This window comes from Cryptomeria japonica, chromosome 4, assembly GCF_030272615.1.
Source record: "Cryptomeria japonica chromosome 4, Sugi_1.0, whole genome shotgun sequence".
NCBI lineage: Eukaryota > Viridiplantae > Streptophyta > Pinopsida > Cupressales > Cupressaceae > Cryptomeria > Cryptomeria japonica.
In genome coordinates, this window is record NC_081408.1 from 554,300,727 (window position 1) to 554,315,749 (window position 15,023).

The following is a 15,023-nucleotide window of genomic DNA, read 5'->3' on the forward strand; positions in this document are numbered from 1 at the left end:
CTTAGCTGACATTTTTTTGGTCCACTTGTTTTATTGTAGCGTGTGAGGATATTATTTTGTAATTTATATCGAGGGTTTGGTCGACCTTGAAATATAGGTTGAAGGGTTTGTATAAATTTATGTAATAATCATGTAAGATGTATGTCTTCAAGTGTCTGCGTTGTATATGCGAGTGAATGATCGAGTTGGATGTGTGAACAAGTGATTTGATCCTTCAGAAGTGTGGAGAGGAGAAGTGTTGTAGAGTAGACTATGTGCTTAACTGGAACTGTACTGAAGCATATGGAGATGCCATTTTCACTGTTTATATGATCTAGATTCTAGTTTGAATGTTTTTGTAAGTCAGTGAGACTTCCTGTAAGGCAGTGAGACTTCCCTTAAGGTTGTAGCCTTTTTAGGTTTCTTATTTTGAGCAATGAGCTCTAGGCAGTGTGCCTGAATGCATGTGCATTCCCATTGTAATATTCACATTTACTCCTAACAGGGTATTATCTTATTGTGGGCAGGTTCCTACCGTGGTTTTTCCCTTAACCGGGTTTTCGACATCAAAAATCTTGGTGTTATGTGTGTTATTGATGTGTTGTTTCATGCTTTAACTATTAGTTATCATATGTGTTTTGTGGTTTAAGTTGTAGTAAGATTTTGTGCAAACTAATTCACCCCCTTGAGATCTCTTTTGGTCTCTTCCATGTTGACTTAAATGACACATGTTCTCTTCTTCCATTGTGTTTATGGTTACACTACCTTTGGGAGATGAGGTCGATTCCATACAAATATTCATGATATGCATACTGACCCCAGAGTTAGTGGATCCCTTATGTGTTTTTATGTTTTGTGACCATTATCCTTTGATTTGTCATTTCTTGGGGGCATCTCATTATGGTAACATGCTTGTCTTTTGGATGCATGCTCCCGATAAGGTGTACGCAATTGCTTTAGCGTGGGGGCATACACTCCACTCAATGTTTTTCTTTATGCACATGCCATAACATGTTTCGATACCCAAGTTACTTTACAAACTGAGCCTTTTTCTTTGTAATTTGGTATTTTTCTTTGTCATGACTCATAGTAAGTGAACCTTACTAGGCTAGCAATTATGATTCTCTCTCTTTTCTCTTTCTTATGATGCCCCTTTTATCTTGATATTGGCATAGTAATATCCTAAAGTCCTCGAGGGGTTAGTGTATCTTGTCTCTTTGATATTTGGATGAAATATTTCAATGCAAACCTTTGTACTTTGCCGTGAGTATGCTTAGTCTCATACTCTCACAAAAGTTGATGCTAAATGTAGCATCCTGAATTGAACTTGCCTACAATTTTGTCCTCACTTAGGCTTCAATTTGGCGTTCTGTCCTCTAAGGTCTAATTGAAGCATTGATTCTATTCACACCAACTATCAAACACAACTTTTCACTATCTATTATCTCCCCTTGATCCTGGAGCCCTGATTTCCAATGGTCCTCTAAAAATGGGTCCATCTTGGGGCCTCATAATGGTCACCTAATCTGGGTGGGGACCTAGATCCAGTGTCGAAATTCAATTTGTTTTTTGACCAACAAGTATAAAAGGAGGTCTACCCCTCTCATTTAAAACCTAATTTGAATTCATAATCAAATCAAGAGAGCAAAATTGGCATCCTACATTCAAGTGAGCAAGAAATCAATATTCTATCAAGCATAGGAGTAGAAGTGAAGTCAAGATTCAAGAATTGGAGATGCCATTGATGTTCTATATTTTATGAAGACTATCTACATGAAACCCTAAGTCCTTGTGAAGACAAACAAAACTTCATTTAAGGTATATCATTAGGTTTTCAATCATTCTCATCCTTTCCCTCAAAAGGAAAGTATTTTACTTAAGTACTTCATTTACATTTTCAATTCAATTTCATGGTTAATTCCAAAATTGGGGTTTGACCTAAGGCAAACCCCTATTTCCAACAATTCCCCCTTCCTTTTGTGTGTAGGAAACATGTATAGAGCCGCGTTTGAGAGGATTGACAGGATTCATAGAGACAAACATGTTCAACTTTTGACGATGATAAATTTAGAGGACTAGGCCAAATTGGAGCAACACAGTCTTAAAAAATTAGGTTGAACTTGTCGGAACAGATCCAAATCATCTTATTTTGATTAGATCCAAGTTGGTGGCTTCACACGACATGTATAGCTCACTGTTTCTATCATATTGCTCCAATAATTCACTATCTTTCCCTAATCTTCAACAATTCAAATTCAATTCAATTTAGGGAAGAAAGAGCCCCATTTCTAGGAAGCTTGAAATCTTATCAAAATCTTGACAAGTATCAAGGTTAGATCTATTAGATTCCATTTGTCCTCAATGCTTTGGTAAATTAGGTCATTTAGTAATTTTATATTATCTTAATTTAATCCTAACCCTAATTTTGAACCTCTACATATACTAAAAACATTAGCTTTACTTTAAAGAAAATAGATCCATACCTTCTAGAGTAAGCATCTATAAATGTTGCAAAGTATGAAGCTCCCCCAAAAGAAACTATAGGGGATGGCCTTTAAACATCTAAATGGATATAGTCTATAACACCCTTAGTTGTATGGCTACTTGATTTAAAAATTTGTCTACACTACTTCCCAAAGACATAATTCATGCAAAAAATCAAACTCAAATATTTTAAATATGAAAGTAACTTACAATTGACTAGTACCTATAGCCCTTTCTTGGTCATATGTCTCAATCATTGATACCATAAGTGAGTAGATTTATTTGCTTCCTTAGATACCACCATTGTTTCACTTATTTCAATACTCTCTTCTAGCCTATAAAGGTTTTTAACCTTTGCACCCTTCGTGATCACCAAAATTTCCTTCCAGACACTTTAAGTACTCCACCTTGACATGAAAATTTATAACCTCCAGAATCCAAAACTCATAAGGATTTTTTTTAAAATTCTGGTACATATATTACCTCTATTAATGTCTTTACGACACCATCAAACATTTTGATCTTAATGCTCCCAAATCCCAATAGCCTTACATTAAACATTGTTTCCCATAATAATAACACCACCATAAAAAGATTGGTAAGTAGAAAACCAACTCCTATGTAGACACATGTGATTGTAAGCACCCAAATCTAATAACCATTCATCATGCTATTGTAAGATAATACAAACAAATAATACTTCACCAACCTTACGTGAACTTGCCTTAATTGGATTTGCTTCCTTTTTGAAGTCATCATTGTCTTCTTTCCTCTTCCAACAATCTTTCATGAGATGCCCAAATTTATTGTAGTAACAACATTTTCCCTTACCCTTTTTGCCTTTTGATTTAGATTTGGATGCACCTCTTGAATCCTTCGTTTTTTCTATGGATCGACCTCTTGCCACGATTGCTTCTAGTGTGGAAGTTTTTATATTAAACTTCCTTTGCACCTCTTCAGACAACAAAGCTCCCACAACAAAGTCAAATTCAAGGGGGTTAGTTGTGCTAAAGTTAATGGAAGTGACTAAGTGATTCCAAGATTTGGGCAAAGAACACAACAATGTGACTATCTTGTCTTCATCTTTGATTTTTACACCCTTACTAGCTAATTGACAAATGGTAGTATTGAAAATATTTAAACAATTAGCAATTTTTGCACCTTCATTTGCAAACTATACAACTACCTCTTCAAGTAGGTTTGGTTTGTCAAGGATTTTTATCATGTAAAGTCTTTCTATTTTGCTCCATAAGCTTGTTGTCGTTTCCTCTTTGACAATATTGAAAATAACCTAATATACTAAACACAAAGAAACTGCTCAGAGCTCTTGTATCTAGATCTTCTGAGTCCTCATCAATCATATTTGTAGCTTTGACTTTCCTACGAATGCCTTGTGCAATCCTTGTTTCACTAAGAAATCACGCATCTTGAGCTTCCATAACTCAAAGTTATTTTTCTCATTAAATTTCTCCACCTTGAGCATTGCATTCGAAGCCTTTACTATTTGATGCTACCAAATCAACACCAAATTCTAGCACAATCGCTACAAAAATAATTGCTTTAATATCACTTATAGAAATAAATGCATAAATCTAAATAATAAATATTGTGGAGTACAAATTAGCTGTGAATAAATAACAAAGAAAATAAAATGGAACACAATAATAAACAAGACTCATATTTATTAGTACAAGGTTAGTAAAGACTTTCATGTAGGTAGATTGCGCGGTCCTTGAAGGACGCATTAACCTGGCTCCAAAACAGCTGACTAACCTTCGTGTTATACACACAGCCGAAAAATAAAAAAAGCAGCCAGTTCTGCCAAACACGACCGAAATCTGTAATTTTCGACTTACCCACGAATATCATGACGTTTTTAGAACCAGATTAACTACAGATTAACTACAACTGTCCTTGAAACATCTCTGAATTGCAACGTGCCTTGTGCCCCTCTATAATGTAAAGACTTTCCAGCCTTCATAAGCAAAGGTACACGGCCACTCTATCTGAAATTGTCCATGAAACCAAAATAAAACCAAATGTTGGGTAATGTCGCACCTTTAACATGTGTCTTGTACTGCTGTTTTCAAGTTATAATGGCAACACTAAAACTTCGACCTTTCATTCCGTATGTCCGGAGTGAGTACAGGTGTTTCCATTGCCAAAAAAAAAGAGCTAACAGTTGGAGGAGGTGCTTATGCATTATATCCCGGATATAGCTATCAACGTACCCATTTACAATTCAACAACGATTTCCTTTACGTCTACCTTCCTAGAAAATGACAATACTTGACTGAAAAACTCTTTTGACTCTGATACGATTTTCCTGCTTCATCCTATAAGAAATGAACGAATGATTTTCCTGCTACGCCAACTTCATCTTGGCTTCCCACACACTACTTTTTCTTTTCTGAGTTTGTCTTTTGTGATTTGGTCTGACTTTACCACAAATCTGTTTTTATTTTTGTATGCCGATTTGCCCATTTTTAATTTTTAATTTTTTTTCTCTTTCCTCACAAAACTGCCTGTTACCCATTAGCCACTCTTTTCCTTGAAAAGAAAATTCCTTTATAAAAAGGATCCTCCCTCTTTATCATCATATAATATATATATTTTACATTTTTGAATTACCTTCATAGTAAATCAACAAAAGTAAATGTTGACTAAATGTTCTCTTATTCGGTATTATGAGCTTTATTAGGTATTATGATTAGCTCATCAATCAACAAACACTTGCATATCGATTTGTCAAAAAGACTTGAAATGCACATGGATTCAAAAAATCAATATTTGATTCCTAATAGAAAGTTGCCAATTAAAGCTTATGTGTAAATAATAAGAAGTAAACACAATTACAACTTTCAAAATATCCCATTTTCTTTCTTAAATTTCTTATAGAGTATGAATTCTCTATCCCAATTTTTTGTATATTCACACATACATAGGAAACATGCTTTTATAGACACAAGTGCCTCCTATATTTTTAATAATAGTTCATATATAATTATCCCTAAAACAACAACGCTTCATGTGCAAGCAAGCCTATACACATGCACAATGCTAAAAATAAATCAATACATTGCTTTATTTGTTTATTGAAGATTTGAACTCGACACCTTTTAGGTGCCTACAACTCAACTCTATCATTAAATTGTGCATTCATCGATAATACATTGCTTTATGTGCAAACATGCATATGCTAAATATATGAATTGATGTAATTATTATTAATCATAATGGCAAAGTTTAATGATAGATGCTTACTTGTATAATCTATTGCAAGATCAAATAGTGAAGGATAACTAACGTCATATTGATCCATATCAATAGATATATGCTTAGGCACATATGAAAATCCACATTGTTGGATTGATTGTGTGAAGGAAAGGGATTTGTATAAATTTGTGAATTTTGATTATAAAACGATTGCCCCCATCATTAATACCCTCAACATTGTATTGTGTGTTATTTCCAACAACTCTTATTTTGTATGTTTTAATGTCATGCAAATATGTGTATATTATCCATCAAATCTATGATAGTGATAAAATGCTTTCTTATTACACCACTTCGATTCCCTCTAGATGGGTTCAATGGATGAGAAAGGAGAATAATAACTTAATATTAAGTAAAACTTTGAAGTATATTATCTAATGGTTCACTCAATTTAGAAAACTTCCTAACAGCTTGATGCTTGCAAAAAATATAACATTAGAAGTATTGGACACATGATTAGTATTAGGTTTACTCTCTTTCCTATCTTTACCCTTGTGAAATATATAAATGGCCTTTGAAATGTGACCTCCAAGAATATGTAGACACAAAAGACATCAAAGAAGAATCACATTCTAATGCACTTAAACATAGTAATTTTAATTTGACATCCTTTACATGAGCTCACATAAATTCATAAATGAAAATAAACCATTAAGCTAAAAATTGTCTATCGTCAACGACATCAATCCTTATACACATGTACTTTACAATTCATCACTAAGAAGGTGTTGTTTCATTTTGAAACAAAATTAATCATAGTCTTTAATTCTCATGTTAACTAGATCCTTGAACATAATCAAATAAATTAAAAATTTTAATAGTGAAACTCATGTATTGATATGGAAATAATTAGTAAAACTTTTTAACTCAAAAAATTAAATTAGATCCAAAAGCTAATGAAAATATTCATCGTATATCATAGTATTTCCATGTGCATGAAACTAGGTTGACCATTAACTCATCTTCATACATAAATCTAAGTATGCAACTTGGAATAATTTTAAATGTGTATAAGGGATGTCTTTTCCAATATACATCTTGAAACAACATTACACACAACCCATTGGTAAAGGACAACATTTGGTAATATCAAAAGGAGGAGGGTAGTTAGTATCTCATATAGTCATCTTTATTTTGTGTATGGTATGTCTAGTTTTTGTTAGATATTCTATCCATATTTTATATAAAGTGCATAAAGAAGCAATGGGAATAGTGGTGGTTGGAACATGAGATGTAGGAGATTGGGTTTAAGGAGGACAATGAATGACAAACAAAGATATCACACTAGAGTGAGGAAGGGTAGAAACACTAGAAGGAAAAGAGAAAAGTGGGGCACTTTTAGGATGAGAGAAAGGAATATTACTAATGGAATTAAAAAGTAGGTAAGGTTAGGGACACTACTAAGATGAGAGGAAGGAACGAGACTAGGAATATGGTAGGGAAATGGAACATAGAGTAGGAATAAAACTAGACATAATATAAGAAGGAACAAGAGGAACCATGGAGGTGGGAGGGGTGACAATAGTGGGAGACAGTTGTGCAAGAGGTGGGAAATATGAATTATGTAAACAAATAGAAGAGCTAAGTCTAGCACCAATACTTTAAATAATTTTACGAGAAAATGATGCAAAAAACTACATAATATAAAAATTCGTAGTGAATTTTAAGAGGAGTAGCATTAGCAAACTATTAGATTTTTTTCTAAGTAGTAAAAAAAGCTCTTGCTTATCTACATATGTACGATGATCAAAATAAGATTGTTCATTATAATTAACATCCTTTGAACCAAGAAGAATATTTTAATCATATGAATGAGAAGCCATAATAGGATTTAGATGAGTACTTCCTCTCTAAGAAAGATTAAAATAATAAACACAACACACTAAAAACCTAAAGGATAAAATTGATAAACAAGGGTAAGGGGGCTTGCATAATATGAAAAAACAAAAATGGTTCATAGATTTGAAAAAAATAAGAAGACAAGCCCTATGGGAAAAACCATAAAAAGGTGTAAAAGTAGACAAGGGCACCATAATGAAAAGGAAAATAAAATTCCTTTTACATAAGGTCCTAAAAAAAATAAAAATTAAAAGAATAATCAATAAATAACCTAGACTAATGAGCTAGTATTGAGATATGTAATGAAATAAATCCCTATAAATAAAATGAACAAAAAATGTTAGGATAAATGTTTAGAAGTGAATAATTATTTTTTATGAATGAATTGAAATGTGAAAATCACCATTTGTTTATTTAGTTCACTTATGTGATTGTGGAAATGATTTGCACAACTATATAAGCAATTCAAGCAATTGTTGATCTAAACTTGACTCATAGTTCTAAAAATTGGCATGCAAAACTAAATTCTACTCTTTTTAATGTCTATTTCTAGTCTAGTTTGATATCTACGATCTATAACACATGATTGTAATGTTTAGAAGCGAATTTAAAGAGAGTTTGTTATTCTCTACTAGACAAAGGCTTATGATATCGAATTTTGACACTAATTATGTAAACATATAGTTTGAAGAGTGTGTCCTTGACGTTGATGCAAGTATGTGATAAGAGTATTTATGTTCTATGAATGGTCCGACGATAAGACTATGATGTACCAATGAATATTTAGAATCTAAGTCTACACTCATATGCTGTGAAATGAATTAGGGTTAGCCTTAAAATATAAGTCCGAATGATACAAGTTAATACACATTGATTAAGGGTCAAATCAAACATAAAATTGAATTAATAGATGTTATTTCTACAAACTAGTTTTAACTTCTCAATTACATATTTGAACTTAAGTAAATAAATTGAAAATTAAAAATAATACTTATATAAAAATAAATAAAATCTGAATAAATTCAACTTATATATAACTTTACATACAAATCATTCACTCATATAGTATGTCATTCCATAAAAAAATAAGTGAATGCAAATGATCCCAAAATGAAGGGAAACAAGTGCGAGGTATGCAATTTCGCCTATTACAAAGGTGTATTATTATTTAAAAAAAATGTAAATAGCCCGTATGATTGCAGACTAGAATCTATTTTATTATTGGAGACTAGAATCTGTTTTATTAGTGGAGACTAGAATCTTGGCACATGTTAGATGCCATTAAAAAACAATAAAAGCTCGTCCGCACACTCGGTTCTCGGCCCACCCGATCAGGTGACCAGCCGCTTAAAATTTCTTATGGAAGAAAGGTGGCTCCACATTTCGAAGAAATAATTTTCAATATTTGAAAATATTACATAAGGAAGAGAAAGTGGGCACGAGACCGCGTCCTGTATAAGAGAGTTATGCATTATCTTCCATTTCCCACGAGCATTAGCATTGAGAACAAGAATGAACTACTCTTTCTTATTGGGTGTGGCTATTGCCATTGCAATTGGGTGTTTGAGCATTTTGCTGCCATATTTTTCCCACAGAAACCAGGTCAGTTGATGCTTCTGCTCTGCTGCTTCTTTTTAATTCATAAATTATATCTGTCTGTGTCAAAGTTTGTTATGAAAAGGTATGTAATACCCTAAATTATGGCATGAATTTTGTATTTCTTGGAAAAGATAAACATGGACTGTGAATCACCTTCTTGGGGTCTCTCTTCCTCTGGTTTACTCTTGTCATTTATGTAGCCTATTCCAACTCTTCACATAGACTTTATCTCTCCTTTCATTTTTCTTTCTATGTTGGCTGGATTCTTTTTCGTTTTTTCGTTTCCATTATGTTGTTCACTTCTTAGGATTTTTATCCTCTTCCATTCTTGTAATTTTGACTTGTCCGCATCATAAATCGATCATTTCAATATAGCTCTGTGACTTTCATTCCTCTCTATCTCTAAACTGATGTTTCTCTCCACCTGAAATTCTTTGGCAGGTAAGTTATATCTCAACCGGCAGCTTATTTGTTAATTTTATCCACTCTTGACATGTTTTATTTCTTGTACTCGACTTGGTTTTCCCCTCCCCTTTTAGCTTTCAAGAGTACTAAATTTTTTGTGTTTATTATATTAATCAGTTTTTACTCACTTTCCTTGATTGTATATCCCACTAGGCGTTTTTTGATTTTTTAATTGGTTTTCCCATACCTTTTCGTTTTTTAACCAACTTTTTCTCAGTCTTTCGTTTCCATGTCTTCCTCATGCATCGTTTTTGTATAAGCCTTATCATAATGTTCTTATCATTTGTGATATTCTCAGTGATGAATTATAGAGTGTGAAATATTAATTAAAATAACAACTATACAATTTATTTTAGAAGTTTTTATTTAATCTCATGAACTGTGCTTTCCTGTATGTACTATCCACAATTATATTCTAAGACCAATCCTATATGTTAGCACTATCTAATAGATATGATATATTGGTTAGAAATGTTAAATGTAAGCCAAAAGCCAGTCAATTGTTTTTGAGTTAATAACTGTGCATTACAAACAGGGGATAGAGCTCTTTCTACAGAACTTGCGGGCAGGATGGTCACATTTCAGTTGGCTCCTGCCTTTGCTTGAATGATCCAATATGCAGTGAGTTAGGCCGATACGTAAAACCAACACAATCCAAGTTAAGAGTATATTAATGGATAGTACTTAGTGGGGACAGACCTCCAGTTAACTCGCAGTAATTGTCATATCAATTGCCAGGGATTTTTCAACAACAGACTGTCCCATGGAAGGAAGTTGAGGAGGGAGAGGAAATAAATATGTACAGAGTGCCAGCTGAATATGGCAAAAGGTTGAAAGGGTTCCTGGATTCTTTGAATGTCATGGGTGGTAATGGAGCAAAATTTTCTACGGCTTAGCAGTATCCAGTGCTCTCACATTTTGTTGTCTTGGGCTGTAATGTCCCTAGCTGGAAATCTTAAGAAACAGAATCTAAAAATACTTTTTATAATAAAGTATTCATACATTTTATGAAATTAATAATAATACTTAAGTTGTCCATTTTATTTGTGCCCAACTTAAAATCTTATTATTAATTTTTTTTCTTTATTTTATCCTTTAGCCTGTGGAAAATAAATTACAGGCTACTGATCTTCAGTCTATTCTTTTAACTCTGAAATGGGGACATGACATAGATCCTCTGATCCCTTGGCTAAATCAAATATATCACCATTCGAACCACTTCTCCTTGCATGCCCTAAATAAAGCCTCTGAGCACCTTGTGAAAAGAAGAGGGGAGAGGCAACAGTATTAGGTATGCTTTCTTATTAAGATTTACTTCCCAATAAGGATACCGAGGCTTTAAGATTTTTCCAGATCTATCCATTATTTACATGCAGTGAAAGTTGAAATGCAAAATGAGTACCCACACACTGAACAGCTATAATTCTATTGGCTGCCATCTTTAGAATTATATTTATAATACCATCCGTGATATTAACTAATTAAATATTATTAATGATACACTTGGTGAGGGTCCAAAGTTGTGTAGAATTTCTTTTTATAGTGTTGATTCAGGGGATGTGTTGACTAGAATATCTTATAAATTTATAATGAATTCCTCCTCGTAAATATCTCCATTTTGTGAATCCGAACTTGTAAGCTTGGCCTGTACGTTAGAGATAATTAATTTTTATATACTGTTGAATTGTCCATATGCAGTGAATGAGGTGCCCTTGTACATGTGCAGTTCATTAACTAGTAACTACATATAAGGTAGACTAATTGATGCGTCTGTGCATGCTCAGTTCAATGACAATTTAGATCCACTAAACCTCATCATTTTAAATCTATTTGTCCACATTAAATGAGATTGTACATCAACAGTTTTAGATGTTTTTGCTTGTATTCTCTGTTGTCTTATGTATGCCTGTTTTAGTTTCTTCTGTCATTCACTTTATGAAGTTTGTGAGGTAATAGAATTGGTATTAAAGCCTACAATCCGGCATTTTGGAGATATGCATTTCTAGTTTTCTTCAAATATTTATTTCCTTCTAGATTTCTCCTCAAATCCCCAACATCAAAAAGCGTCTCACCATCAAAGTTCTCTATTTAGCCGAAAATTACATTAAAAAGTAGATCTGAGTGCATATATTCTTCTACCATTTTGCAGTGCAACCAGATTGTCTCTGGAAACTGCTTTTGTATACACTTTGAATATTTGTCAAAATCAAAATTGTCTATTTGGCCCAAAATTTCACTTGTACAGAACTCTCGCTGGAGATATCATCTTTCTCTTATGTAGAATAGTCAAATTTGGCCGTCTATTGAGCTTTTTCTGTACTCTTGTGATTTGTGCTAAAGCACAATTCTTTGTAGAGCGGCATATTTTTTTTCTCTGATCGACTAGATGAGGAGTCCTTGCACATGTATAGTTCACTAATTGTAGATAAGTTAAGACTAAACAATGTGTTTATGTATGTTCAATTTGTTGAAATATGGTGAACCAAAAAACACCAGATTATACCATGATTGTAGACAATAATAAAATAATATATGATATTATTGTTTTATTAATGCTACTAACATTTGTAGGATTTTTTTATTTAATACTCTACTATACAACCGGTTTATGTAATATAATAATTCTATATTCCTCCTCATTGCATTAATATAAACAAAGGAAGGAACATTGCTTGTTCTAAACATAGAAGCCCATACAGAAATCTGATGAATCAAGACATACACCCAACCCACCAAATCTCCCAACTCACCCAAAATAGACCAAATCAAACATATTAGTGGTTGTCCTAACTATTCAACAATACTTGTGAATTAAGACATACTCAACTATTTGCAAGTACACCACTCTTCTTGTGAATTGGGATATACTCAATTATCCACAAGAACACCACTCACAGAGTCACATGTGAATCGAGACATATTCACTACCACAATGCAATCCTTAAGCTGTGAATGAGGCATACTCAACTATACACAACAACACTCCTGCTGTAGATTGAGAAACTTAACTATCTACAGTTACAATTCTCCAAGCTTGTGGATCTAGACATACTCAACTATCTACAAGAACAAAACATAAAACTGCGAAGTCTTCTTTCTCCAATAAGGGACACAAATCAAGAACCGGTGCTTCTCATGCAATTTACTATCTTTGAGTGAGAAGCTAGCTTGAGATGAAAAAGATTCTTCCAACCTCTTTTGTCTTCTAGCCTCCTTTTTGTCCCTGTTACACCCTATCCACTTGATATTGCGTGTGAGTCTAAAACCTTTGCTATGTGTAGCATGGATGTCCCCAAGAGGACAAGCACTATATGTGACCATGTTTAAATGTAGAAAATAATGGGTGTTGGTTTAACTGATAACAAAACCTTACAATGAAATGCCAACATCTTATTTAAGTTCAAAAAATTCAACAAATTGCTCCTTTCACACCTTGTAACTCCACTTACAAAAAGTAATTATACAGTTTTGATATTGGGACTACCCACAATAGAGCAATGATTGAATGTAAAGACCCCTTACAACCTTTTTCCAAATTTCACACCCTAATACATTTATTTCTGATCATTTACAAGTTTCAGTGCCGCTATTCGTGGATATTTCAGATTGCAGGGTTTGAAGTGTTTGTTTGTTTTGATGCATTCAATAATGGATTTGACAATGATATGTAATGCATAAAAATGAACAGAAATAGAAAATCAAATGAAGAACCAATTGCTCAGAACGATGTGAAATTTGACCTCTTGACAGCAGAAATAAGATCGCACCAGATTATTATTCAAGCTTCTAACACAGAATACATTTGATAGAGAAAGCATTAATGTTTAGCATTGAAAAGTCGCTGACATTAATGAGCATCGTATAGTAGAGAATATATACATTAGTATGCCATATACACCAGCTCCCAATAATAAAAACCACGATCCCAACCTACCAGCAAATGGGGTCAATAGAATGCAGGAATAAACATCCAAATGGAGATTCTGGTATCACTTAAGAATACCCCCAGCTCTTGATATGTTTACAAAGACTTAGAAGAAAGATATTTGCTCAGTATGCCTCCTTCAAACCTTACGCCAATACTCTGTTTCTTGCTAGATACATCCATTCGCCCAAGGTAGCAAACTCACACCAAGGCCTCACACTTATGCCATGAAAAAACGATTCATATTCAAGAATTTAGCAGCCGTCCAAATCTGATAACCCTCATGCCATGAAGGAATAGGACTGCGGCCAGCAAGAATGAGCACTCTTCTTTCATGTGCTAGATGATGCAACACACCTCATATTGAAAATATGACACACACATCAATACCAATATAGGAGCCCTCACACCATGAAGGGAATCCCACGGCTCAATAGAGAGCCATGCCAAATCAGCAAATCGCACCCCAGCAATAATATGCAACTCATGCTAGGAATAGATGTCTTCAGCCAAAGCTCCTTCATGCCAATAAAGAACTGAAGCAACCAACCACTCCTAAACTCCATGCCAAATAACTCAAAGATTTATTATCTTCAGCAGGAAATTATCATAAATGGCTTCCTTATCTTCCTTTCAAAAAGATACCAATAACTCTGCAAATTTGTCTCCAAAGGAGGCTTCACAAATTTGAAGAACACCAATACAAGCACATTGTGAAATACTCGGATGATATTTCCAGCTTTGGCTAGGGAAGATAGTTTCACTACCGAAACTAGTAAACCCTTAACGTTTTGGTCCTACGGTTCTGTTGATGTGCTTTTATGCACTCCATACACAAAATAAAATACCAAGGTATCTTTTCCTCTCTTGAACGAAATCTCCTCAAATGTTGAACTAAGTGATCACTTGAGGTGACTCCAAGGTTCCAAATGTCAGGTCTTGACATTATATGTGGATAGACTTAGTGTTATGATGTGATATTGCTGGAATCACAAGGGGACTTTTGTAGTTGTTCTCAGGAGATGAATCTTTCAAATTCAAACACAAGGAATGCTCTATGAGTCTAATTTGTATTTTCAAATGATATGCAATAAAGCTCTTTGATTACTACTACTAATGAATGCTTGATAAAAAAGTGCAAAAGGATTAAGGGTTGAGGAATGCTAAACTAATCCTAGGAATGCAAGGACAGTGGACGATCTTTAGTGAAATTCAACTAGGCTTTGCTTTGACATGCAAAGAACAACTCCACAAAGCTAGTGCCATCTTCTAAGGTAAGCTAATGATGTTCAAATCACCACCAACAACATAGACACCATCAAAGTGATGCATATTAATGGGTGAGTAGTAATCGAAGTTGATCTTGAATAAAGGGTTTAGTTGACGATGCAAAGTATTTGGCAATCAACAAAACACCAGTAGCATGAACATGCGAATTTCACTATTAATCATCAAC

At 33.7% G+C, this 15,023-nt stretch overlaps 1 protein-coding gene across 5 annotated transcripts in view; it reads left to right on the top strand.

The window, feature by feature from the left end:
• Positions 1-8,945: 8,945 nt before the first annotated feature.
• Positions 8,946-15,023, top strand: part of LOC131029433 (allantoinase) — a 275,629-nt gene continuing 269,551 nt past the window's right edge. For 2 of the 5 annotated variants that reach the window (XR_009102774.2, XR_009102775.2), the window contains exon 1: positions 8,952-9,180. Coding sequence is in view for 3 of the 5 variants with exons in the window: in XM_057959908.2 (XP_057815891.1) it covers positions 9,091-9,180 (90 nt within the window). In the remaining 2 variants the exon portion in view is untranslated. Of the gene's footprint in view, positions 9,181-15,023 lie in introns of all 5 variants that reach the window. The other 3 variants (XM_057959908.2, XM_057959907.2, XM_057959905.2) reach the window with 3 other exon arrangements.